Source organism: Tachyglossus aculeatus, chromosome 8 (assembly GCF_015852505.1).
Source record: "Tachyglossus aculeatus isolate mTacAcu1 chromosome 8, mTacAcu1.pri, whole genome shotgun sequence".
Lineage (NCBI taxonomy): Eukaryota > Metazoa > Chordata > Mammalia > Monotremata > Tachyglossidae > Tachyglossus > Tachyglossus aculeatus.
In genome coordinates, this window is record NC_052073.1 from 12,691,740 (window position 1) to 12,719,506 (window position 27,767).

Consider the following 27,767-nt stretch of genomic DNA (forward strand, 5'->3'; position numbering starts at 1 on the left):
GCTTAACAAATACCATCATCATTATTATTATGTCATACAGAATATTGTGTGCACAAACAAGTGTAACATGATGACACTGTATGGAACGGGAGAATTAAATTTTTTCCTGCCTCAGCCAGCCGGATCTCTGAAGTTGGCCCTCCAGACAGAGAAATCTAGGCAGAGGCTTGTATTTTAAATTTCACCTCTCCTGAGAACTTCAAAGCTCATAACAAATGTAGTACCATTAATCCATTTATGTTTGCGGTGAGTCATTTTACTGGGATAGGAAAAACTGAAGCCCTGAGTGATTTACATGACTTTCCTGAGATCACAAAGCAAGTCATGAGTGAGGTTGAAATTAGAACCCAGCAACAAACACATCTAGGTTGTAAACGAAAAAAAGAGAAAAAAGTGCACCTATAAACCACACCTAAACAAAAGATAAGGTTCAGATAAGAAATAAGTTTTATATGATTATGTTCTTGGTGTTGGGATAGATTCCTGAATCACGATCTGGAGCCCTAGAAGGCGTAAAACAAAAATGGTTTTCCATGTCACTCCCAAATGAATTTTAGGCTTAACTTTGAGTGATGACATTTTCACATTCTGGCTATTGTGCTAGAAGAATCTGGCAGTCTGTAATAGGTATATCAGCCCACTGGTTACTAGGGTAGGATAATAAGTAATTTCACATAGGCTACATATCCACCTTGAGATGGCAGTGACTCCAGTCACTCCTGACTTGATTTAGAGTTGAACTAGTAGCATATGAAAAAAACGCCCTGTATCTGAGAATGTAGTTCAGTTCCCTGAGTTGGTTGCAGTTTCAAAACTTATTATTTATACATAAAGCATATATATTGGAAAGATGACAGAGTAGAAAAATACAGGAAAATAAAGGGAATATGTGTCCTTTGTTGCCTTTCCCCTTGTTAATGCATTTTCTTCTACCACACTTCAGCATTAAAACTGCCATTTTTCCAAGAGAACGAAATCACAGTTCTTGGAATCCGGTAGTGAACCTGAAAAATAATTACAGTCTAACTACGTATGAAGCTCAAATTTTGAAATGAGAAGTATAATTCTGCAGAAGTGAGGCTTGCAATGACAAACAGTTACATGTATTCATTCACAGATGTGCACATTTTACTTTGTAACCCTGAATGACTGATATCTATAAGTAGCAGAAACTCCATGGTGTATTAGATCAGATCTATCCCATTTTCAGATCCAATTTCCACGAATGATTATAATGTTCATTTCACTAGTTAACTTTGTCAGAATGGAATATTGTCATAAACTTGCAGCTTTCCATAGATTACCTTGTTTGTGGATTATGTGTGAGAGATTTTAAAGCTCTCCTCAACTGCAAGGTCATCTCTCCTCCACCCTTCTTTGTCTCATCACCACAGTTGACCACAGTGGCCAATTACATTTTCTGCTCTGCTACATAAAGGAGGGCTAGCTGATGCAATTTAATACAACTTTTGATTCCTCTACATTGTAAGCTCCTTGTGGGCAGGGAAAGCATCTACCAATTTTATGTTGTACTCTCCCAAGATCTCAGTACAGTGTTCTGCACATAATAAGCGCTCAATACTTGTGTTCAATAAAAATGCTTGATAGATTCCTTCTCACATAGCATTCTCATTGAAAAGATATAACTGATGCCTTCATTGTGCCATGGCTTTCTATTGGAAGGCCTTGGTGAGTGGTTGGTGACACATAGGGGGCTATGGGTAGCCTCCACTGCCATTTCCTGCTGCTCTGGAGTCCTAAGATGCCATCCAAGCAGAGTACAAGGGAGCATCTAGGATGACTGCTTTGAACCAGAGTGCCAGATTTGAACCAGAAGGGATGCCCTGACCCAGTATTGGGCAATGATACTTAAGTTTTGGCCACAGGCTAGTGAACCAGACCAAATGGCCCATAAGCAAGGTTTGACTTCCCTTGGTCTAGGCCATACTAATCTTAGGAACGAATACAATTGCAAATTGAGGAAGATAACTGATGAAGGTGATGATGCTAGGATCAGACTTGGCATACTACCTCCCCTTAACCTTGTCTCTTCACTGGCGTTCTACTTAATACAACTGCTTCCCCTACCTTCTCCACAACCTTGCTCCCCTTATTCACAGTAACTACAGGTGCAGAGTCTATGGCAACATACCTGATCTAACTTATCGTTGGCATAAAGCAATGGGAAGTTCTCTATCAGGCACGAGGAGGCCCAAGTGCAGCACGTCCACAGGTTTGCTGTCTGTCGCAATGACTTTGTATTTCCTTACAATCTAGAAAACACAGAAAATAGAATCATCCTTCTTGCTGGCTGGCCTGATCCAGTGTCCCAGAAGTGCCAGAAAAGAATCACTAAATGAGAGTAGTGATTCTAGACTGTGAGCCCACTGTTGGGTAGGGACCGTCTCTACGTGTTGCCAACTTGTACTTCCCAAGTGCTTAGTACAGTGCTCTGCACACAGTAAGCACTCAATAAATATGATTGAATGAATGAATGAATGAGTATACCCAGCAAAGAGCCAGGTGAAGTTGGAGCTCTGCCAACCGTCGTCCAATGCACATCCTCTTGCCGACACCGAATGGAAGGTGAGCAAAGGGGTTAATCTTCTTCTTCTCCAGAAGCCAGCGCTCTGGCCTAAACCTACTCCAGTCTTTAAAACTTTCTTCATTCATCCCTAGGACCCGAGTATTTAGCATCAGTACAGTCTGAAAAAGAAGACAACAGAAATAAAATTAAAACTGAGAGTTTGGAATAGACTAGCAAGTGCTCTTGTGTCAATTATAAAATGTATCATATTCTACTACTTATCTGGGTAGAAGTGCAGAGAGTAGTTTCGCATGTGGCAGTTTCAAAAAAATTCTAACGATAAGAATCCACAAGTTCTACTCACTCCTTTAGGGAGGGTGTAATCCTCAAGAGTAGTTTCTTTGTCCAGAGTCCGAGTTGTAAAGGGCACCGAAGGTGTTATTCTATAAAACAAAAAAGCCATGCAATGAAGATGACTAGCATCCAAATTCTTCACTAAATGTCAGCATGAATTCTCATTCTGATCAATAAAAAAACGCTTTGTGAATTTAAACTCCAAATGTATTTACATTTTCCTCTTTAAAACAAGCAGACTTGGGCTGAGTCAAAGCATTTTAAATTTCAAGGCAAAAGACCATTTCGGTGAAAGTGAGAAGAGCTCAAAACACAGATGTGCCTTTGTCACCGTATCTTATAATAATAACATGTATCGGTTGCACTTCGATCTAAGACTCTCAAACTTGCTGGCAACGTGTTGGGTGTGGTGATGGGGGGGATGGTGTGTGTGTGTGTGTGTGTGTGTGTGTGTGTGTGTAAGTGTGTAAGTGTGTAAAAGAGAAGGTAGAGGAGATGTACATATGAAGACCTGGGTAGAGGTCATACATGAGAGAAGCAGTGTGGCTCAGTAGGAAAGAGCCCGGGCTTTGGAGTCAGAGGTCATGGGTTCAAATCCCGGCTCTGCCAATTGTCAGCTGCGTGACTTTGGGCAAGTCACTTAACTTCTCTGTGCCTCAGTTACCTCATCTGTAAAATGGGGATTAAGACTGTGAGCCCCACCAGGGACAACCTGATCACCTTGTAACCTCCCCAGTGCTTAGAACAGTGCTTTGCACATAGTAAGCGCTTAATAAATGCCATTATTATTATTATGAGAGGCACTTCAGGAGAATTCTGAGACGATATGGATATGACTTCTAAAAGGAGGTTGAGTATTTCCCACTTTAAAAGCATCCACATACAAATAATGGGTACCATTCATCCGTAGCCCAGCTAAGGGTCTCCCTTCCATTTATGGTCTTCAATTAAGCCATCAATGATATTCACTGAACACTGTACTAGGCTCTTGGGATAGTACAATACACTAGAGTTTGGTAGACACAATCCCTGCCCACATGGAGCTGAAGGGCTTTCAGTAACCAACAACAAATTTGCTGACATATCCATGAAGTGATCAAAATCCTAGTCTAATTTACTTCATCATCATTATCATCATCATCATTATTTGGTGCCTACTATGTGCAAAGCACTAAAAGGAAAGAATGTAAAGAAAAGAGTACCATTCTAAAGGGGTCTGTAATAGACCAAGAATAGACTTATTCTCTAACATAGAAAGGGTCTTACCTCATAGATTCTTTCAGGCAGGCTTTTAAATAAGGAAGATTCTTCAGATCGTTGGCATTTGGTGTCTGTTTATCTGGCAGCACAGTCTGTATTTCTTTAAGAAGTGTCTCTTGCACATGTGGATTCCGAGAAAAATTATAGAGAGTCCACATCAAGCTGTTAGCAGTCTGAAACCCAAATGATGACCATCATAAACATCCATATTTAGAGAAGTTTATAATTACTATTTAAGCTAGCATATGGCCATATTCAAGAGCCATATTCAAGATAGCCAGCCTATCTCTGGAGCTGTAAAATTGAATTACTACCCCCCGCACCCGGCTCTGCCCTACCTCCTTTCTCTCCCCACAGCACTTGTATTTATTTGTACATATTTATTACTCTCTTTATTTTACTTGTACATATTTACTACTCTATTTATTTTATTAATGATGTGTATATAGCTATAATTCTATTTATTCTGACGGTTTTGACTCTACATGTTTTGTTTTGTTGTCTGTCTCCCCCTTCTAGACCGTGAGCCTGTTCTTGGGTAGGGATCGTCTCTATATGTTGCCAGCTTGTACTTCCCAAGCACTTAGTACAGTGCTCTGCACACAGTAAGCACTCAATAAATATGAATGAATGAATGAATAAAACTAAAATCATAGAATTAGTCTTCCTTTTTCCTACAAGCCAAAATTCATCATAACACTTTTTTAAAAGTAAAAACGTGAAGGCTGAGGTATAAGAGAATAAAACACCACATTAGTAAAATCGATTTGCTGATAAAATTACACAGCTAATATTCATTCATTTAATCATATTTATTGAGTGCTTACTGTGTGCAGAGCACTGTACTGAGTGCTTAGAAAATACAATTGGGCAACAGAGACAATCCCTACCCAACAATGGGCTATGAACCCTATTGTACCTTAAGTTTAAAATGAGTTTTTTTAGTATTAAAACTAAAGCTATTTTTAAGACCCTTAGAAGTTATAATATGTACAAGTAAGTTTCACTGGCATAGTTCCTACTTTATGATGGATCAACGGATCCCAATAAAAGTTTTCAAGGCATCATGCATATCCTTTCTAAAGTAAACTACAATGAAAAATTAAACATATGCCTAAAATGGGAAGGCATCATTTAAAAAAAAAAATAGAAACTAGTTTTGACAGAATGTTTCCTGAAAGATCAAAATTGGCCCCCCTAGAGGAATGAAGCTAGATTTGCAAAGAGATTAAAAAATATGAATTCAACACTCAGGCAAGACAAACCTTCTAAGGGCAACTAAAAACAAATTGCATTTAGTGTTTTTGGAAAAGAAGGTTTCAGTGAATGGGCTACATCAATTATGGAGTTCTGGTGGTTTCCGCTGCCCAAAACCTCCTGTCGAAGCATTATTATAATAGCTCTACTTGGAAAACAGGAAGAGGTGTCTCTACCAAATTAGATATGCTTTCAAATTTTTCAGATTTGCTAGTTATGACTATGAGGATAGCCAAAACAAAAAAGGAAACAGATTTAAACCAAATCGATGTGCTCTACCACAAATCCTAACACATTTATTACAAATGACAGATAACCATAGCCTTTACCAAAGCACTCCAAAGCTTCCAGGTTTTTCTGAATTGCTGCAGTGTGTTCTAAGTGTAGCTTCTCCAAGAGAATACATTATCCTGGGTTGACCTTGATGGCTCAAGAATTAAAGTATTAATCTCAAATAAAAATGAACGGACAGTGGGAGGGCTAGTGTTTTTCTTCATTTTCTCTCCCAGAATCACATTGTGGAATTGGTAATTTCTCTGAATTGACAAACCCACTGCTCTGGGACCAATTTTCCAGGTAAACAGAGTGGGGGGACCAGAAATATCCATCAAGGACCAATGTTCTAATACAAAGCTTGTCTAGAATTACTTTGAAATCAGTACAGCCTTGCCATGATTTAATTTCTGAAATGTAAATAAATAAAGATGTCTATAGTATGAAGAGAAACTGCAATACATTTCAACACCACTGATAAATGAAATTTGCAATGTTACCGGGTTTCTCATTAATAAAAAGTGTTGGGCTTTCTATGTGATTCAGTAAATCAGAGCTTTGCCAAATCATTACTTTATTATGTGCTAAATAGACCCAGCCCCTGAAAGGTCACAGGTGATGTCAACTAATATAATTCCCATACACACCTCCGTGAGACATGTCAACTTCTGTTATGGAGGCGAACTGGGGGGGACTCAGTAAGCCTAATTTAGCTAAACCTACATTAGAAAAGTCAATTAACTGAATAATTCCACTTTCCTGGTACACATAAGTCCTAGATTGTCTTTGTGGGCCAGTATTGTGTCTACCAACTCTATGGTATTGTACTTTTCCAAGCACTTACTACAGTATTTTGCACACAATAGGTGCTCAGTAAATAACACTGTACTTTCCCTCGTGTATTACTATTACAAATTTTATCATCAATCGTATTTATTGAGCACTTACTGTGTGCAGAGCACTGTACTAAGCGCTTGGGAAGTACAAGTTGGCAACACATAGAGACAGTCCCTACCCAACAGTGGGCTCTGGTTATCTGTGTGCTGATATCTGACTGAGCGGATACAAAACCAAATTGATCCTCTAAGAATTCATACTAATAGATTGCCAAGAGGTTGATATTGTTTTGTTTTGTTTTGTTTTTGCCAGTAATGTCTTTTTTATGATATTTGTAAAGCACTTACTAGGTGCCAGGCACTGTTCTAAGCACTGGGATAGATACAAGCTAATCAATTTGGACAGAGTCCATGTCCCACATGGGGCTCCCAGTCTTAATCCCCATTTTCCAGATGAGGTACCTGAGGCATAGGGAAATTAAGTGACTTGCCCAAAGTCACAAAGCAGACAAGTGGTTGTTCTTCTAACTTCCTTGCCTGTGCTCTATCCATTAGGGTGTGCTGCTTCCCAATGTCCACAGATGGTGGAATACTTCATATTCGCAATTACCAGCACCCAAAATATAACCCATAGAAAAGGAATCTAGATTTTTCTACTCTTCAAGATTCATCATAAAAACATGATCTGGTCACTGACAAACATCTTTTGTATCCATTATATTCTTTATTGATCCTGCAGAAAAGGCAATCCATTTTTACCGTTTCCACTGCAGCTAGCTGGAGCTCTGTGACAGTTGCATATAATTCTTTCTTAGAAAGCGAGTTGTGGTGGTAAATATCACAAAGAAAATCCTCACTGGGCTTCTCAGAATATTTTTCCAGCCTGTTGTTGATGGAAGATTTAACTATTTGGAGAAGGAGAGATGAGGGAAAACATAATTACTGAAGGTAAATATTTGGTAAAAAGAAAATCCCAACCCAAGATACTCTACACAAAACAGTAACGTTTTTTGTTTCAATCTGTCACTTCAGGGGCACCGAGGAAAACTGGTTATTAAATTAGATATCTGCCCTTCTCTCTGTAAAGGAGAGTGAATACTACTGAGGAGGTTTTTTTCCATGTCTCTGTTAGGGGTGAAGGGGAAAGGTATCGTGGATTGTCCCCACTCCTGTCTCCCCAAATGTGTCAGAGCCACAAACAGAGGGATGCAGCTCCCCATGGGCTACATGGTTTTGAAAACAAGTCTCAGGCCCAAACAGGAGTCAGAGAAACTCAGAGCCTTCACAGGTTCCTATAGTGATGCTTCCATTTGGCAGTAAGCATGGGTGTCTCCACTGACATGTAAAGGTTTAGGCAAATTTGAAGTGAAAATACTAGTTGAGGCCCCTACCTTTGAAATCTCCTCTTCAGGCCTGCAACTACCTACTATTTTTCTCTTTTTCCAAAGCCCTTGAGGAGTACCAAATTACTTGGTTCCCCTGTGAGCACAAAGAAGCACATGTCCATACATCTAACCCAGATAGAGAAGGGAGCACATATAACTGGAGCTATCTTACAAGTGAGTTGGAGAATTCCTAATAATAAGTGTTCTAGAATAATGCCCTGTCTAATATTTAAGCTTTAATACTTTCTCTAAATAACTGTGAACTGAGACACCAATCTATTCTATCATACTGTATGAAAAGTCAAAGAACTTGAAAACATAAAGCTAGTTGCTGCTTCCCAGAAACTAATATTCCACTTACAGGGCTTCTGTAATTCAATCGATCAATGATACTTATTTAGCGCTGACCTTATGCGGAAAACTTTACTAAGCACTTGGGAAATAACAACACAGTAGAGTTGGTCGACATGATCCCTGCCCACACTCTTTTGAACTAGGAACCTCGTGAAGAAAAGTCTTGATGCGCAAAGAAGTCTAAAATGCCTGCTTCATCATTCTTCCTGTTTTACGCCAGGGATACCATGCTGACATTGAATTATATGTGTCAGAGAAGGAGAATCCAATAGATCATAAGATACCTTGAGGAGGCAACTCTATAAAAAGGATGAAGGAGGCGGGATGAACAATCCTTGAAGAGTGGTGATTATTACCTAATTTAAAGATGGTGTCCCAAGCTTCCGTGTGTGCTTTCCAAACTTTGGTATTAAGACTTTTGTGGAGTTCAACTGGAGTCACCATCATCCTACCGAATGTACTCATCATCTGTAAGAAAGCAGATCTCTCGTTCATTCAACATTCTTATGAAACTTCCAAATACAATACTGAAATGAAGAAAAAGAACAAAATTGTGCATCACTGGGAAGACATTCAATGCAAGGTAAAAGAAAAGAATCAAGGAATACGGTCTTGAAGTAAAAACTATTCTCGCAATTGAACAACATTCACCTAGCTTTATAAATTCCCATCAACCTTCTGATTCAAAGCACTTCAAACATATAGTATTTATGCATGTGAAAGGTCAGCAATTCTACTCAAGGGCACAATGCTAAAAAGACTAAGGTTTATAGCTTCTTACCGTTTTTATGGATGTAATGAAATCCAAAGCTTCATCTCCAGCATTCTTCTGCAGAAGTCCAAATCTCTTTTCATAGAGCACCAGACAAATACCTGTTATTTAAAATGATCATTCCTATTATGCAATATAGTCCATCTCAGAGACTATCATTAACTTACTATTAAAAGGGTCTTTATTGCCCTTCACAATCGTGTTGCATTTTCTAAGAACAAATAAAAAGACGAGAACTTGGTAACATTCTAGGGCCCAATAACGATTAAAATAGCCTCTATTCTCACTCAGCCACAGACACCCTGGGAAATACTGATATTCTACTTTATGGGAAGACAACCATACCCTCATAGGAATGGGAAATCATCATATCTCTCAAATGGTTAGTCAACATGGGCCATCCTGTTCAAAATGAAAACTGACAGTGTAACCTAGTTATTCAAAATTGCATTTGCAACAGATGAAATGTGTGGAAACCTGAAAGAACCCCTTAAGGATCAATAATATTTAACGAGTGTTTAGTGTGTGCAGAGCACTGTAACTAAGCGCTTGGAAAGTGCAGTACAACAGAGTTGCTAGACATGTTCCCTGCTCACCAGGAGCTTACCGTCTAGAGGGGGAGATAGATGTTAAAGTAAATCACATATAATAATAATGGTATTTATTAAGCACTTACTATGTGCCATGCACTGTTCTAAACGCTGGGGTAGATACAAGGTAATCAGGTTGTTCCACATGGGACTCACAGTCTTAGAGAAGCAGCGTGGCTCAGTGGAAAGAGCACGGGCTTTGGAGTCAGAGGTCATGGGTTCAAATCCCAGCTCCACCACAAGTCTGCTGTGTGACCTTGGGCAAATCACTTAACTTCTCTGAGCCTGTTACCTCATCTGTAAAAATGAGGATTAAGACTGTGAGCCCCACGTGGGACAACTTGATCACATTGTATCCCCCCAGTGCTTAGAACAATGCTTTGTACATAGTAAGCACTTAACAAATGCCATTATTATTATTATTATTTTTTTAATCCCCATTTTCCAGATGAGGGAACTGAGGCCCAGAGAAGTCAAGTGACTTCCCAAAGTCACACAGCTGACAAGTGGCAGAGCCACAAAAGTTCTGTGGAGCTGAGGTTGGGGTGAATAGCAAGTAATTAAAGAGTACAGATCTTTGTAATGGGAGTACAGAGTACAGATGTACCAGCTACATAGTAGTCACTGTGTACTTTGCAATCAGAGGGAATTAGTGACTAGAATCTTTGATTGCAAATCATGACATTCATCCTAAAAACCCTGTATTGGGCTAGCGGAGACTAGACATCATGTCTAAATTAGGAATTTCTGGGATCTTCTTCTGATTGGTCTTGGAGTTTGCGTGCTCAATTACTGATTCTCTGGTATTATCCTGTCCATCCCACTATCTTTTGTTTGAACTCCAGGTACTGTTCATGCCACACGGAAGTAGAAGTAGTAACAGCAATCATTTATTGAGTGCCCACTAAGCACTTGGGAGGTACAAAAGTGAGGAGGGACATTTTCCCTGCCCACAAGAAGCTTCACATAGTAAGCGCTCAATAAATACGATTGATTGATTATGTGCTAATGGTGGTCGGACATAAACATATTTACAAATAGACTAATCAAAATATGTAATTGAGTATATAATTTAATGAATGCATAACATTGTGTTCAGGATGGATACAAGTAAGTTCATAGGTGCTACAGACAACTATCACTCAGGAGTTTTGAGGATACAGCAATTTGGAATTTGAAATATCTGTGAATTGGATTGACAGATGTGCTCAAGTCAGAATTCTTGGGGCAGATCTATGTAGGTTCAAGGCCGACACTGCTGGGGTTGGTTAAAGACTCAAGGACAAGCATGCAGATAGGCAAAAACTTAATATTGAGACACAGATGAAAAATACAATTACCTGGTATACACAAAATGATGACAACACTCGTATGAGTGATCAGCTCCATTAAAAGGGCTGATTTATATAAGTAAATGGCTCACTTCTGGTTTCTCAGACACTGTGGTCTTGCTATCTATACAGTGGAAAGAAAGGAATAACTCCACTAACGGATTTGGAATTACTTGGAATTATTTCTTTGGCATATGCCTGATAGGATAGGTTCCTCACTCCCTTCTTTGGTAGTTCACTTGCTTAAAAGTCATAATTACCATTAGCAAAGGTGGCTCTCTGGCACAGAGATCCCCCTGGGAAGGCTGCTGCTCTTGGGAAGGGGTAGAATTCGGAAATGATTTTTGATTCAGTAGACAGCTATGAGTGACACCAAATGTTACCTGGCCTGACCAGAGTCATTCTGGTCTGTTCAGGTGCTCAATTTGGGCTCCCAATTTCCAGACCAGGAAGGGAACTACCTTTCAAAATTTTACTGCAAGAAAACACACTGTAGAAATGGAGAGCTTATGTTGTCATAGATGGAAAAAATCTTACTTTCAAATGACCATTTGTTCAGCTCAGCATACAAATCTTTAATTCTGCCATTTTCATCACAGAGTTCATCTATTCTTTGCATAAAATCACCCAGGACCTAAAAAAAACACAAACACATTTTACAAAGTAATTTAATTAACATGCTATTCATGAGCAGTAGAATAGATTTTTCCTCCATTTTTTAGACATTGGCAACGTTTTTGCAATGACTTTTTGGTGATTCCATTTCTTACAGAGTAAACTAATTAGATATTTTCTTAAGAGTCCACTGTGTCCCTAAAAACAGTCTTTTCAAGTTACTTTGGGTAATTTTAAACCAAAGAACTATCCCTTTAATCAGAAAATGGACTAAACCACTAAATACTAATCATCCCAAAAGCTCCAACGGCTCAGCATAAAGGTAAGAAATCATTATGATACTGTAAGTATTCTGATATTTTTCATTATATGCTTAAGAATTTCTCACTGATGCTTCACTCATCACACTCAGTTCTTCTTTACTCTTTGGCAGTATACTGGACTTGGTAGTTTGGATATTAAATGCTTGTTTTGCATCTAGCATTGAATTAAGTATATGTATTAAGTATATATATGTATGTGTGTTTATATATGTATGTATGTTTGTATGGATTTATGACTCTATTTTATTTGTACATATTTATTCTATTTATTTTATTTTGTTAATATGTTCTGTTTTGTTCTCTGTCTCCCCCTTCTAGACTGTGAGCCCACTGTTGGGTAGGGACTGTCTCTATATGTTGCCAACTTGTACTTTCCAAGCGCTTAGTACAGTGCACTGCACACAGTAAGCGCTCAATAAATACGACTGAATTAAGTGCTAGGGTTAGACACAAGACAATCAGATCAGACACCGCTCACTGCTAGATGGGGCCATGGAAGAGTTCATTTCAGTAATTTTTAGCTTCTATACTTTGCAGGAGAGAATGTTATGGTGAAGCTTGATGAAATTTTAATTTGTACAGTAGCCTTTGTTTTTGCTGTACTGATGTTACTTTAGACTGCCGTGTGACCTTGGGCAAGTCACTTCACTTCTCTGAGCCTCAGTTCTCTCATCTGTAAAATGTGGTTTACGACTGTGAGCCCCACGTTGGATGACCTGATGACCTTGTATCATCCCCCTATGTGCTTCGCACATAGTAAGCGCTTAGCAAGTACCACCCCCATCACCATCATTTAAACGTTCTGTTAGTAAAATAACCTTTAGTTCTTTTCAAATTAGGGAGATGATGAAAAAAACAGTAAGTTTAAGCTTTCTACTAATAGGAAATAGACTTAAACTTAAAATATCAGACTTACAAATCAGAAACAAGAGTAAAGGGGCCAATGTAATACTTGCAAAATATGAACCCAGAATTATCCAGCAACCTCATTTTCTATTTTAAAAATCACATTGTCAGGCATAAACATCAACATCACCACTCTAAGGCCAAATCTTCATTAGCATATTATCCAGATAATTAAAGAAAAAAACCTTTTATAATCTATCTGGATTCTTCCAACCGAGTACCTCTGGTCTGAAATATCCGGATAATTTGCTACTTTAATGTAGGCCAGGAGTAAAGGAATTGTTCTTATGTTAAACTAACAACCCAGAGATGGTTCGTGGGAATTATGTGGCAAAATTTCAATCGCTTCATAGACTGCTGTTTAAATTTACATCCTGAGCAGGAAATTCCATATACAATCAAATGCACAGTTTATTTTAACCTCTTTCTCTCCCCGCCCCGCCACCCCCGCATCATTTTAGACTGTAAGATCCTTGTAGGCAGGGATTGCATCTACCAAGTCTGCTGCAGTGTACTTTCTCAAGTCTTTAGTCCAGTCCTTTGCATTCAACCAACGGTTTTCATTCAACCGTATTTTTTGAGCACTACTATGTGCAGAGCACTGTATGAAGCACTTATATTGATTGAGTGCTTACTGTGAGCCAAATAAGGGCTCAAATGCCATCAATTGAAGATTTCTCTGGCAAACAAGAAGACAATATCAGTTCTGAAAGACGCTGACACTTAACAGAAACAAAGACCACTTCCAGAGACAAGGTCTAGACTACTAAATGATCTAGGTAATTATCTGCTAATTTAAATGTCAGTGTAGACCCCAGCCTGCTCTTCGGACCTCATGGCTTTCAAGGGACCATGGAGACGGTACTTGGAAAAATGAAGTACCTCGTTGATTTTGGTGTCCAACTTCATAATTTCCTTGGGCTTCATAAGCTTCTTTTGGAAGGCACTTCGGACCCTCTGCCAGTCCTCTCCTTCCCTAGAGCAAAATTGCAAAGGAAAGCATTTTTATTTGTCATTAAACTATGTGGGTACGGCTAAATGAAAAGCAGCATGGTTTAGTTGAAAGAGCACGGGCTTGGGAGTCAGAGGTCATGGGTTCTAATCCCAGTCCTCAACTTGTCAGCTGTGTGACTTTAAGAAAGTCATTTAGCTTCTCTGTGCCTCAGTTACCTCATCTGTAAAATGGGATTAAGACTGTGAGCCCCACATTGGACACCCTCCTTTCCTTGTATCTACCCCATTGCTTAGAGCAGTGCTTGGCACATAGTAAGCACTTAACAAATACAATAATTATTATTATTATTTGAAATCAGGAATCACAGAATTGAGGTAAAATATCAGGATCGTTCAGGAGGCACCCCTATTATATCCCGGGACTTGGACTCGTTTGGCTTGGAGGATGGCAGCTCCTCTAGCCACGGTCCAGGAATAGGCCAAGCACTTAGTACAGTTCTCTGCACACAGTAAGCACTCAATAAATACGATTGAATGAATGAATGCCTCTGTTAAAAGTGGGGGAAAGTCGGTGATTCGGGGGTTTTCTTTTCCTTCTCCCCAAAGCACCAGCCCCGATAGCTTTCGCCGCACCCGGGGCTTTGGGCAGAGCATCCTCATGTTAAGGGCCAAGTGGTTTTCCTTTTGAATTTCCGGACTGCCAGGGAAGCAGCTCCTCCTGTCCTGGTCCTGATCCTGATTCTGATCCCTTCCCCCATCTAGGCCCCAACCCCGGCACTGACTCCCTCCAAATTTCGAGCAGACTCTGGGAAAACCAGGTCCCATCCCTGCTGCGGGCCTGTGGGCCAGCCACCCGGCTACCTGGGCCCTCCCTGGTCCACAGGCCTAATAATAATAATAATAATAGTAATAATAATAATAATAATAATAATAACAATAATAATAATAATAAAATTTGTTAGGTGCTTATTATGTACCAAGCACTATTCTAAGAGCTGGGGTAGATACAACGTAATCAGGTTGTCCCACGTGGGGCTCACAGTCTCAATCCCCATTTTACAGATGAGATAACTGAGGCCCAGAGAAGTTAAGTGGTTTCCCCAAGGTCACACAGCAGACAAGTGGCCGAGGCGGGATTAGAACCCAAGTCCTCTGACTCCCAAGCCCGTGCTCTGTCTATTAAGCCACGCTGCTTCACAAAAAATATGGTACTTGTAAGCACCTACTATGCGCCAAGCACTGTTCTAAGATTCATTCATTGATTCAATCGTATTTATTGAGCACTTACTGTGTGCAGAGCACAGTTCTGAGCACTGGGTTAGATTCATTCATTCATTCATTCAATCATATTTATTGAGCACTTACTGTGTGCAGAGCACTGTATTAAGCACTTGGAAAGTACAATTCAGAAAATTAATAGATATAAATTAATCAGGTTGGACATAGTCCCTGTCCCCCATGGGGCTCACAGTCTTAATCCTCATTTTACAGCTGAGGTAACTGAGGCCCAGAGATGTTAAGTGGCTTGCCCAAGGTCATCTTTTTCAGGTTTAAGCCCTCTCAGGGGCGATCACCACCTTTCCCCCCGCCCCTGTCTCCAGCTAATAGTGCTTAGCACATAGTAAGTGCTTAACGAGTATCATAATAAGCTCCCGAGGTTATAGGACCACTTTCTCCAGGAAGGGAGGAGGAGGAGGAGGAGGAGGAGAAAAGAAGAAGAAGAAGACGAAGAAGAAGAAGAAGAAGAAGAAAGAAGAAGAAAGAAGAAGAGGGATGGGAAGGAAGAAGAAAGAAGAAGAATGATGGCATTTATTAAGGGCTTACTATGTGCAAAGCACTGCTCGAAGCGCTGGGGGGGGATACAAGGTGATCAGGTTGTCCCACGTGGGGGTTCACAGTCTTCAACCCCATTTTACAGATGAGGGAACTGAGGCACAAAGAAGTTAAGTGACTTGCCCGAAGTCACACGGCTGACAAGTGGCGGAGCGGGCATATGAACCCATGACTTCTGACTCCAAAGCCCGGGCTCTTTCCACTGAGCCACGCTGCTTCTCTAAGGAGAAAGAAGACGAAGAAGAAAAAGAAAGAAGAGAAAGGAAGACAAAGCAGCAGCAGAAGAACTCCTGGGGCTTCCAGGTCTTACAGGATGAGCAGGCCGTATGCCTCGTCCCGATAGTCGCGGTAGGCTTTCCAGGGCTTGATGTGGAGGCGCTTTGGGGAGCGGGTCTCCTGGCGGTAGACGGCCTCCAGCAGGGCCGGGCAGCCCACGTGCACCGAGTCGAAGGAGCCCAGCTTCGTGCGGAACATCTTGCCAAACTTCTTGTGGTACTCGGCCTGGAAAAGGACAAGCCACGGCCCCCGGGGGCCCGGTTGGCGGGCCGCGTCCGTCCAGGGCTGGGGCATGGGAGATGGGCGATGGGGCTGGGAGCTGGGGGCTGGGGATGGAGGCTGGGAGCTGGGGGCTGGGGATGGGAGCTGGAAACTGGGGGCTGGGAGCTGGGAGCTAGGGGATGGAAGCTGGAAACTGGGGGCTGGGAGATGGGAGCTGGAAACTGGGGGCTGGAAGATGGGAGTTGGAAACTGGGGGCTGGGAGATGAGATATGGGAGCTGGGGGCTAGGAGATGGGAGTTGGGAGCTGGGGGCTAGGAGATGGGAGTTGGAAACTGGGGGCTGGGAGATGGGAGCTGGGGGCTAGGGGATGGGAGCTGGAAACTGGGGCCTGGGAGATGGGAGCTGGAAACTGGGGGCTGGGAGATGGGAGTTGGAAACTGGGGGCTGGGAGATGGGAGTTGGAAACTGGGGGCTGGGAGATGGGAGCTGGAAATTGGGAGCTGGGAGCTAGGGGATGGGAGCTGGAAACTGGGGGCTGGGAGATGGGAGCTGGAAACCCGGGGCTGGGAGCTGGGGGCTAGGGGATGGGAGCTAGAAACTGGGGGCTGGGAGATGGGAGCTGGAAACTGGGGGATGGGAGATGGGGGATGGGGCTGGGAGATGGCTTCAGCTGTTCAGTGCTTAGAACAGTGCTTTGCACATAGTACTTAAATGCCATCATCATCATTATTATTATTAGATAATTAGCCCTAATGAGAGCTCACCTCCTCCTGGAGGCCTTCCCAGACTGAGCCCCTCCTTCCTCTCCCCCTCCTCCCCTTCCACATCCCCCCCATCTTACCTCCTTCCCCTCCCCACAGCACCTTTATATATGTATATATGTTTGTACATATTTGTTACTCTATTTATTTTATTTGTACATATTTATTCTATTTATTTTATTTTGTTAATATGTTTTGTTTTGTTGTCTGTCTCCCCCTTCTAGACTGTGAGCCTGCTGTTGGGTAGGGACCATCCCTATATGTTGCCAACTTGTACTTCCCAAGCGCTTAGTACAGTGCTCTGCACACAGTAAGCGCTCAATAAATACGATTGAATGAATGAATGAATACATGGGAGCTGGGGTCTGGGAGAAGGGGGATGGGGCTGGGAGACGGGAACTGGGGGCTAGGAAATGGGAGCTGGGAGCTAGGGGCTGGAGGCTGGGAGATGGGGGATGGAGATAATAATGGCATTTATTAAGCGCTTACTATGTGCAAATCACTGTTCTAAGCGCTGGGGAGGTTACAAGGTTGTCCCTCGGGGGCTCACAGTCTTAATCCCCATTTTACAGATGAGGTAACTGAGGCCCAGAGAAGTGAAGTGAGTTGCCCAAAGTCACACAGCTGACAGTTGGCGGAGCCGGGATTTGAATCCATGACCTCCTTTTAGATTGTGAGCCCACTGTTGGGTAGGGACTGTCCCTATATGTTGCCAACTTGGACTTCCCAAGCGCTTAGTACAGTGCTCTGCGCACAGTAAGCGCTCAATAAATACGATTGATGATGACTCCGAAGTCCGTGCTCTTTCCACTGAGCCACGCTGCTTCTCTATGGGGGACGGGGCTGGGAGCTGGGGCAAGCGTTTAGTACAGTGCTCTGCACACAGTAAGCGCTCAATAAATACGATTGAATGAATGAATGAATGGGAGGTAGGGCCTGGGAGATGGGGGGTGGGAGCTGGGAGCTGGAAGCTGGATCCGTTCTTATCCCTCCATCCAAACTGCTACCTTGCTGGTTCAATCTCTCATCCTATCAATCTCTCATCCTCTCCCGGCTGGGTGACTGTATCAGCCTCCTCTCTGATCTCCCATCCTCAGTCTACACTTCACTCAGTCTCTCCCCGCTTCAGTCTACACTTCACTCTGCACCCCGGATTATCTTGGTACAGAAACTCTCTGGGCATGTCGCTCCCTTCCTCAAAAATCTCCAGTGGCTGCCTGTCAACCTTCAAATCAAGCAAAAACTCCTCACCCTCGGCTTCAAGGCTGTCCATCACCTCGCCCCCTCCTACCTCAACCCCCCTTTTGCAATCAATCAATCAATCAATAAATCAATCGTATTTACTGAGCGCTTACTGTGTGCAGAGCACTGTACTAAGCGCTTGGAAGTACAAGTTGGCAACATATAGAGACAGTCCCTACCCAACAGTGGGCTCACAGTCTAAAAGGGGGAGACAGAGAACAAAACCAAACATACTAACAAAATAAAATAAATAGAATAGATATGTCCGTCTTCCCCTCCCCACAGCACTTGTATACATTTGTACATATTTATTATTCTCTTTTATTTGTACATAATTACTCTATTTTATTAATGATGTGTCTATAGCTATCATTCTATTTATTCTGATGGTATTGACACCTATCTACTTGTTTTGTTTTATTGTCTGTCTCCCCCTTCTTGATTGTGAGCCCGCTGTTGGGTAGGGACCGTCTCTATATGTTGCCGATTTGTTCTTCCCAAGCGCTTAGTACGGTGCTCTGCACACAGTAAGCGCTCAATAAATATGATTGAATGAATGAATGGACCCTGAAGGCTGGGGGCTGAGAAGCAGCGTGGCTTAATGGAAAGAGCCCAGACTTGGGAGTCAGAAGTCGTGGGTTCTAATCCCGACTCTGCCACTTTTCAACTGTGTGACCTTGGGCAAGACACTTAATTTCTCTGAGCCTCAGTGACCTCATCTGTGAAATGGGGATGAATTCATTCGTTCATTCAATCGTATTTACTGAGCGTTTACTGCGTGCAGAGCACTGTACTAAGCGCTTGGGAAGCAGTGTGGCTCAATGGAAAGAGCACGGGCTTTGAAGTCGGAGGCCTTGGGTTCAAATCTCAGTTCCACCAATTGTCAGCTGTGTGACTTTGGGCAAGTCACTTAACTTCTCTGTGCCTCAGGTATCTCATCTGTAAAATGGTGATTAAGACTGTGAGCCTCCCGTGAGACAACCTGATCACCTTGTAACCTCCCCATCGCTTAGAACAGTGCTTTGCACATAGTAAGCACTTAATAAATGCCATCATTATTATTATTATTACAAGTCGGCAACATATAGAGACGGTCCCTACCCAACAATGGGCTCACAGTCTAGAAAAGATAGTGGTGAAGCCTGTGATGAAGACCATGAGCCCCACCTCAGACAACCTGATGATCTTGAATCTCCCCCAGTGCTTATACCAGTGCTTGGCACATAGTAAGCGCTTCACAACTACCAAGATTATTATTCTCCCCTCGCCTTACCTCCTTCCCCTCCCCACAGCACCTATACATACGTATATATGTTTGTATGTTGCCAACTTGTACTTCCCAAGCGCTTAGTACAGTGCTCTGCATACAGTAATCACTCAATAAATATGATTGATTGATTGATTGATTGATTTGTACGTACTTATTACTCTATTTATTTTACTTGTACATATTTATTCTATTTATTTTATTTTGTTAATATCCTTTTTTTGTTGTCTGTCTCCCCCTTTCAGACTGTGAGCCCGTTGTCGGGCAGGGACCATCTCTACATGTTGCCAACTTGTACTTCCCAAGCGCTTAGTACAGTGCTCTGCACAATAAATACGATTGAATGAACATGAATAGTAAGGGCTTCACAACTACCAACATTGTTATTAATTCCTCTCCCCCTCCTCCCCCTCCCGATCCCCCCGCCTTACCTCCTTCCCCTCCCCACAGCACCTATACATATGTATATATGTTTGTACATATTTATTACTCTATTTATTTTACTTGTACACATTCTATTTATTTTATTTTATTAATATGTTTTGTTTTGTTGTCTGTCTCCCCCTTCTAGACTGTGAGCCCGTTGTCGGGCAGGGACCGTCTCTACATGTTGCCAACTTGTACTTCCCAAGCGCTCAGTACAGTGCTCTGCACAATATATACGACTGAGTGAACATGAATAGTAAGCGCTTCACAACTACCAATATTGTTATTAATTCTCCTACCCCTCCTCCCCCTCCCGATCCACCACGCCTTACCTCCTTCCCCTCCCCACAGCACCTATACATACGTATATATGTTTGTACATATTTATTACTCTATTTTACTTGTACATATTTATTCTATTTATTTTATTTTGTTAATATACTTTGTTTTGCTGTCTGTCTCCCCCTTCTAGACTGTGAGCCCGTTGTCGGGTAGGGACCGTCTCTACATGTTGCCAACTTGGACTTCCCAAGCGCTTAGTACAGTGCTCTGCACAATAAATACGATTGAATGAACATGAATGAATAGTAAGCGCTTCACAACTACCAACATTGTTATTAATTCTTCTCCCCCTCCCCATCGCCCCCCGCTTTACCTCCTTCCCCTCCCCACAGCACCTATACATACGTATATATGTTTGTACATATTTATTACTCTATTTTACTTGTACATATTTATTGTATTTATTTTATTTTGTTAATATGCTTTGTTTTGTTGTCTGTCTCCCCCTGCCAGACTGTGAGCCCGTTGTCGGGTAGGGACCAGCTCTACATGTTGCCAACTTGTACTTCCCAAGCGTTTAATACAGTGCTCTACACAATAAATACGATTGAATGAACATGAATGAATAGTAAGCACTTCACAACTACCAACATTGTTATTAATTCTTCTCCCCCTCCCCATCCCCCCGCCTTCCCTCCTTCCCCTCCCCACAGCACCTATCCATATATATATATATATATATATATATATATATATATATATATATTTGTACAGATTTATTATTCTATTTTACTTGTACATATTTACTATTCTATTTATTTGATTTTGTTAATATGATTTGTTTTTTTGTCCGTCTCCCCCTTCTAGACTGTGAACCCGCTGGCGGGAAGGGATCGTCTCTACACGTTGCCAACTTGGACTTCCCAAGCGCTCAGCACAGTGCTCTGCACACAGTAGGCGCTCCATAAATACGACGGAACGGATGAATATTAATGATTCTTCTTCTTCTTCTTATTTACCAGCGTGTCGTGCTGCTTTTTGAGGCCGCCTTTCCAGAGGATTTGGGGCAGACTGCCGAGCAGGGGCCAGCTGGTGGGGCCGGGCAGGGCGGCGCGGTGCCCGGGGGGCAGGGCCCGGCCCAGCAGGGAGGCCCAGGCCGGCCCGGGCCTGGCGGCTCCGCTCATGGCTCCTCCGGGGACCGAAGGCAGGACGGCAGGACGGCAGGATGGCAGGATGGCAGACGGGCTCTGTCCGCCCGGGCCGGCGTATATATGGGGCCGAGGGCGGGGAGGAGGGCCCGGCCCAAAGGACAATCGTTCAACCAGGCTGCGCCCTCTGCACGCCTCCCTTGCCGGCAAACTTTCGCAACCCAGGTGCTTCGCCTCAAGGGTTGCCCGGAGACGCATCCCTGCATCCCGGGGGCCCTGCGTCCCCTGGCCCCCCAACCCAAACCACCTGCATCCCGGGTCCTGCATCCACTGACCCTTCCACCCACACCAACTGCATCCTCTGCCCCCCCCCCCCCCAACCACCTGCATCCCGGGGTCCCAGTATCCTCTGACCCCCCCACTCAAACCACTTGCAACCCGAGTCCCGCATCCTCTGGCCTTCCACCCAAACCAACTGCATCCTCTGCCCCCACCCCCGAAACCACCTGCATCCCGGGTCCTTGCATCCTCTGCCCACCCCCCCCCCAACCACCTGCATCCCGGGTCTTGCATCCACTGACCGCCCCCCTCCCCAAACCAACTGCATCCTCTGCCCCCCCCCCCCCCCCACCAAACCACCTGCATCCAGGGTCCCTGCATCCTCTGGGCCCCCACCCAAACCACCTGCATCCCGGAGTCCCAGCATCCTCTGACCCCTCCACTCAAACCACTTGCAACCCTGGTCCCGCATCCTCTGGCCTTCCACCCAAACCAACTGCATCCTCTTGGCCCCCCACCCAAACTGCCTGCATCCCGGGTCCCTGCATCCTCTGGCCCCCCAACCCAAACCACCCGCATCCCTGGTCTTGCATCCACTGACCCCCCTCAGCCAAAGCAACTGCATCCTCTGTCCCCCCCCCCCCCCCCGCCCAAACCACCTGCATCCCGGGTCCCTACATCCTCTGGCCCCCCACCCTGACCACCCGCATCCTCTGCCCCCCCAAACTACCTGAATCCCGGGTCCTGCATCCTCTGACCTGCCCCCCCCCCCCAACTCAAACCACTTGCAACCCGGGTTCCGCATCCTCTGGCCCCCCACCCAAATCACCTGCATCCCGGGGTCCCTGCATCCTCTGAACCCCCCCACCCAAACCAACTGTATCCTCTGGCCCCCCCACCCAAACCACCTACATCCAGGGTCCCTGCATCCTCTGGCCCCCCACCAAACCACCTGCATCCTCTGGGTCCCCACCCAAACCACCTGCAACCCCTCCACTCAAACCACTTGCAACCAGGGTCCCTGCATCCTCTGGCCCCCCACCGAACCACCTGCATCCTCTGGGCCCCCACCCAAACCACCTGCAACCCCTCCACTCAAACCACTTGCAACCCGGGTCCCGCATCCTCTGGTCTCCCACCCAAACCAACTGCATCCTCTGGCCCCCCCACCCAAACCACCTGCATCTTGGATCCCTGCATCCTCTGCCCCCCGCCCCCACCCAAACGACCTGAATCCCGGGTCCTGCATCCTCTGACCCCCCACCCAAACCACCTGCATCCCGGGATCACTGCATCCTCTGAGCACCCCCCCCCCCTCCAAACCACTTGTATCCTGGGTCCCTGCATCCTCTGGCCCCCCACCCAAACCACCTGCATCCCGGCTCCTACATCCTCTGGCCCCCCACTCAAACCACTTGCAACCTGGGTCCCTGCCTCCTCTGGCCCCCTACCCAAACCACCTGCATCCCGGAGTCCCTGCATACCTGCATCCTGGTATTTTGGTTTAAGTTTCCAATCACATACCCCGTATCTCGTGCCATACTTCTGATTTACCTCACCAATATCACAGATCCAAATGATGCCTCCTCACCCCTTTTAAATTGTCACTTTTTAAATGCAGATATGGACAGCAGGGGACTGAAGAGCAGAGCTTTTGTTCCTTAGGAAAACGTGACCCATTTTAATCCAGGTCAGGATTACTGCAGTTTTTGCCCAAGAGATCTCAGAAAGCTCCCGATTCTTATAAGTGCAAATAAAACTAGACCGATTTAATCTGAGCTAGCGGTTTTGTACTGTGAGTTCCTCTTCACCAATAGTTTGGGAACTTTTGTTTCTAGATAGAATCTTTATGTTTAATTTGAACTCACCAAGTGCTTAGTACAGTGCTCTGCACACAGTAAGTGCTCAATAAATACTGATTGACGATATACCCATTAATATGCCATCTCCTGCGCTTGGGCTGTGTTCCTGTGGACCACTTGGTGTGTCTTAGAATACCTGAGAATTTGTAGAGTTGACAGCTTCTAGGGCCTCATGTTTGATAGTGGAAAGTCTATTCAGCAGATTATTCAAAAAAGTTGTCACTTCTGCAGAATTCTTTCCTCGTGAAGATGGTGAAGAATGTTGCTTACTGTGTATGGTCCATATAGACTAGGGACTTGCAATAAATTGAAAGAACTAGTCTTGTGATTTCAAGGCTAAAGTACTCCTCCCTATAGCATATATTCCCCCTTACCTATGCCTCCTTATCCTTGTCCCTTTCCCTCCATAATAGAGTCAATGCCCACTATTTTCCAACTCACGATCCCCTTCCCTGCACATATTCTCTCTCTCTCTTTCTTCCTCCCTCTCTCTCTCACTATCTTTTTCTCTCTTTCACACACATAAACATACGCACAGACTGGTGCAAGTGGCAAATACATCAGCATGGCAACAAAGAATAACTGCCAGTTGCATATAGTCTTTTCAGTCACATCTGCACATAAGTATAGTTGGTCACTATCAGTAATGTCATATTCAAATTTGAATTTGGAGGTCGATGATTATTGATAGATATGTCTGGAGAAACAGTGAAAATGAAGGAAGACTCACAGTAACCACACTATTTTCAGAATGGAAGAAACCTGTCTTTTTAATTTACAATGACAGAGTTGAAATCAGAAACTTTGACCTGCCTTTGCTGACTTTTTCATAGCCCCAGTGAGTCAACCTTTTGGTGTTTCCTTTCCTCTATGGTTAAATGAAGACAAGAATGCTGTGTATATTAACTGGAGATCATCATTAGGGATCATGATTTTGTGAGGTGTTCCAGTCTGAGAAGTTCCATCTGACCCCTCGAAGATTAATAATGCCCACAAATGAGAACGTATGGGGAGGAGTCGACTCTCAAAGTACAGTCTGGACTCACTAACAACCCTCCCTTCCCTAAATGCAAAGGTCTACTCTTTCAACACCATCCTCTCCATTAGATTAGACTCCCTCACCCCTTTGTCCCTTTTCACTCTTTCCCTGCAAACTCTCAGCCTTGATCACTCCTATGGTCTATTTCTCCCATTCCTGCACATATATAGCTGAGCAAACCTGGCAGCAATCCCCAAATCAGACTGACCTCTGCCACTGTAAATGTATCCTCTCCTGCCTTAACTCTGCCTTTTCACCTGCACAACAGTTTCTCTGTCACCGACTGCCTCGTCCATAGCCTCTACAGATTATTCCAGATCCTTCTGAAGAATCTGGCATTCCCATCTCCTCTGCCTATAACTCTGATGACCTCACAGACAAGTTTGTTGACAAGATAGAAGCCATTGGATATGGACGACTGCAAAAGCCACCTTCACCTACTCTGTTTTCTCCTTCCCCCTTATCCACTTCTTCTAAAATGCCTCCCGTGAAGAGGTCTCCTGCCTGCTCTTAAAATTAATGTCCTCTACCCATACCTTGCACTGCATCTCTTTCTCCTTTACTGCTCCCTACCTTACGACTCTCTTAAATTCTTCACTCTCCTCTGACTCCCCATCGTATCCTACAGCTATAGCTCCTGCTCTCTGTTCACTTTAAAGCTTTAGACATCTTATGTACACTTGCTGCTTCCACTCAGGTATGCCAACTTTATATTTTTGAGCTGGGAATTGAACTAGGAGTTAGCACTCCAGGTGGAGTTTTGAAGGCAAGGGGAAAAGAGGAAATGGGGGTAATGTTTCCTCCTCTTTCTCCTCCTCCTTCTTCTTCTCCTCCTCTTCTTCCTTCTTGGCATAGTGGATAGAGCACGGGCCCGGGAATCAGAAGATCATGGGTTCTGACCCAGGCTCCTCTACTTGTCTGCTGTGTGTCCCTGGGCAAGTCACTTCACTTCTCTGGGCCTCAGTTCCCTCATTGGTAAAATGGGGATTAAGACTGTAAGCCCCATGTGGGACAGAGACTGTGTCCAAACTGATTTGCTTTTACCCACCCCAATGCTTAGTACAGTGCCTGGCACATAGTAAGTGCTTAACAAATGTCATTATCATTATTCTTCTTTTCCTCCTCCTCCTCTTCTGCCCCTGGCACTGTCACTGCCACTTTTCAGGACTTCATCAGATTCCGATATTGGACATGAGCAGTTCTTATATTTACTTCCCACCTGTGGTCTCTATGGCCTCTCAGTTCTTCCTTCATATACTTCATGAAGCTGTTAGAACCTTCATATTGTTTTCCAGACTTCAGCTTAACCCCACTTCAGTCTCTCTATAGCTCATCTTCTTAAAATCCCTTTCAAAACAGGACATGTCCCTCCTCAAAAGCCTCCATTGCTCAAACAGTTTCTTTCATGAAACAGACTCTCCACCACTGTTTCCCTCATCTTTGCGTTCTCTTCTCTCACTATTCGCCAGATCACACTCTTTCCTCCTTCCAAGTTAAACTTCTCACTGTACCTCCATCAAGACTCTCTTATTTCCGATACATTGCTCATTCATTTCCTCCTGCATGGAACATCATTCCCTCTCAACTGTGTCAAACTGCATCAAACGGCATCCTTTACACTTTCAAAGCCCTCTTAAATAGCCAAATCTTCCAAGAGGCATTCCTTGACTAACCCACACTTTCTCTGGTCCTGTCAGTCCATCAGATACACGTGCAGAGATCATGCAGAGATTTCTTCATTCTTCATTGGCTGTAATCAATCAATCAATCAATCAATCAATCAATCGTATTTATTGAGCGCTTACTATGTGCAGAGCACTGTACTAAGCGCTTGGGAAGTACAAATTGGCATCACATAGAGACAGTCCCTACCCGATAGTGGGCTCACAGTCTAAAAGGGGGAGACAGAGAACAGAACCAAACATACCAACAAAATAAAATAAGTAGGATAGAAATGTACAAGTAAAATAAATAAATAAATAAATAAACAGAGTAATAAATATGTACAACCATATATACATATATACAGGTGCTGTGGGGAGGGGAAGGCGGTAAGGCGGGGGGATGGAGAGGGGGACGAGGGGGAGAGGAAAGAAGGGGCTCAGTCTGGGAAGGCCTCCTGGAGGAGGTGAGCTCTCAGCAGGGCCTTGAAGGAAGGAAGAGAGCTAGCTTGGCGGATGGGCAGAGGGAGGGCATTCCAGGCCCGGGGGATGACGTGGGCCGGGGGTCGATGGCGGGACAGGCGAGAGCGAGGTACAGTGAGGAGATTAGTGGTGGAGGAGCGGAGGGTGCGGGCTGGGCAGTAGAAGGAGAGAAGGGAGGTGAGGTAGGAGGGGGCGAGGTGATGGAGAGCCTTGAAGCCCAGGGTGAGGAGTTTCTGCCTGATGCGCAGATTGATTGGTAGCCATTGGAGGTTTTTGAGGAGGGGAGTGATATGTCCAGAGCGTTTCTGGACAAAGATAATCCGGGCAGCAGCATGAAGTATGGATTGAAGTGGAGAGAGACACGAGGATGGGAGATCAGAGAGAAGGCTAGTGCAGTAGTCCAGACGGGATAGGATGAGAGCTTGAATTAGCAGGGTAGCGGTTTGGATGGAGAGGAAAGGGCGGATCTTGGCAATGTTGCGGAGCTGAGACCGGCAGGTTTTGGTGACGGCTTGGATGTGAGGGGTGAATGAGAGAGCGGAGTCGAGGATGACACCAAGGTTGCGGGCTTGTGAGACGGGAAGGATGGTAGTGCCGTCAACACATTGTAAGCAATATTCAAGACTCCTAAAGAAGGTGGATTTGTGATCAAGGGACCAAAGGGAATGTCAGAACATATTTTTGCAGCACTTGCTGCTTGGGAACTACATTTCCCCGCAGCCAGAGGTCTACACTCCTTAAATTTACTTGCATTTTTATAATAGTTTATATATATATTGAAGCCTGTAAATCTAGGAGTGGATAGACATTTGAATCTGGCTTATTTGCCCCCTTTTTTCTCTTCCTGGGCATTACATTAATGTTCATGTTTGAAAGGTAGTTATTTAAGAGTTGCAGATACTCAAGCTAAAAATGATTGTAGGCAAAAGTCATCTTGTATACGTTGTATAAACCATGGTGATTTCTATAATGGGAAGAGGAAGACCTGGGGAGTTTCGGGTTAGATTTATTACTCATTTTAACAACCTTTGCTCCAAAGTATATTCCATTTTGCTCTGAAAAGAACCTGCCTTGATAATGCTTATTGTAACTAATGACATTTATTTAAGAAGAACTGAGCTTTGATACTGTTTTGCTAAAGCTGTTATGTGAATCAATGTATAACTATTTTGATAGGTTATTGGCAACATTGAAGGAATTTGGTGGAAAGAAACTGGATTAAAAGGATATGAGGATCCAGAGGAATAA

The 27,767-nt window shown here is 43.7% G+C and overlaps 2 protein-coding genes across 2 annotated transcripts; one reads left to right on the forward strand and one right to left on the reverse strand.

Moving 5' to 3' along the window:
* On the reverse strand, positions 1–21,185 carry LOC119931658 (1,25-dihydroxyvitamin D(3) 24-hydroxylase, mitochondrial). Its single transcript, XM_038750494.1, has 12 exons — positions 21,067–21,185; positions 15,881–16,071; positions 13,666–13,759; positions 11,477–11,573; positions 9,028–9,119; positions 8,603–8,714; positions 7,267–7,412; positions 4,148–4,314; positions 2,892–2,970; positions 2,509–2,706; positions 2,153–2,273; positions 1–1,004 (listed from the first exon to the last, which is right to left on the reverse strand). The coding sequence occupies exons 2-11, from the start codon at positions 16,042–16,044 to the stop codon at positions 2,163–2,165; spliced, it is 1,260 nt and encodes a 419-aa protein (XP_038606422.1). The 5' UTR covers positions 16,045–16,071; positions 21,067–21,185; the 3' UTR covers positions 1–1,004; positions 2,153–2,162.
* LOC119931382 (SH3 domain-containing protein C23A1.17-like) lies at positions 21,040–27,767 on the forward strand. The gene is made up of 4 exons (XM_038750027.1): positions 21,040–21,712; positions 22,393–22,589; positions 24,674–24,862; positions 27,696–27,767. Exons 1-4 carry the CDS (start codon positions 21,040–21,042, stop codon positions 27,765–27,767), a joined length of 1,131 nt encoding a protein of 376 aa, XP_038605955.1.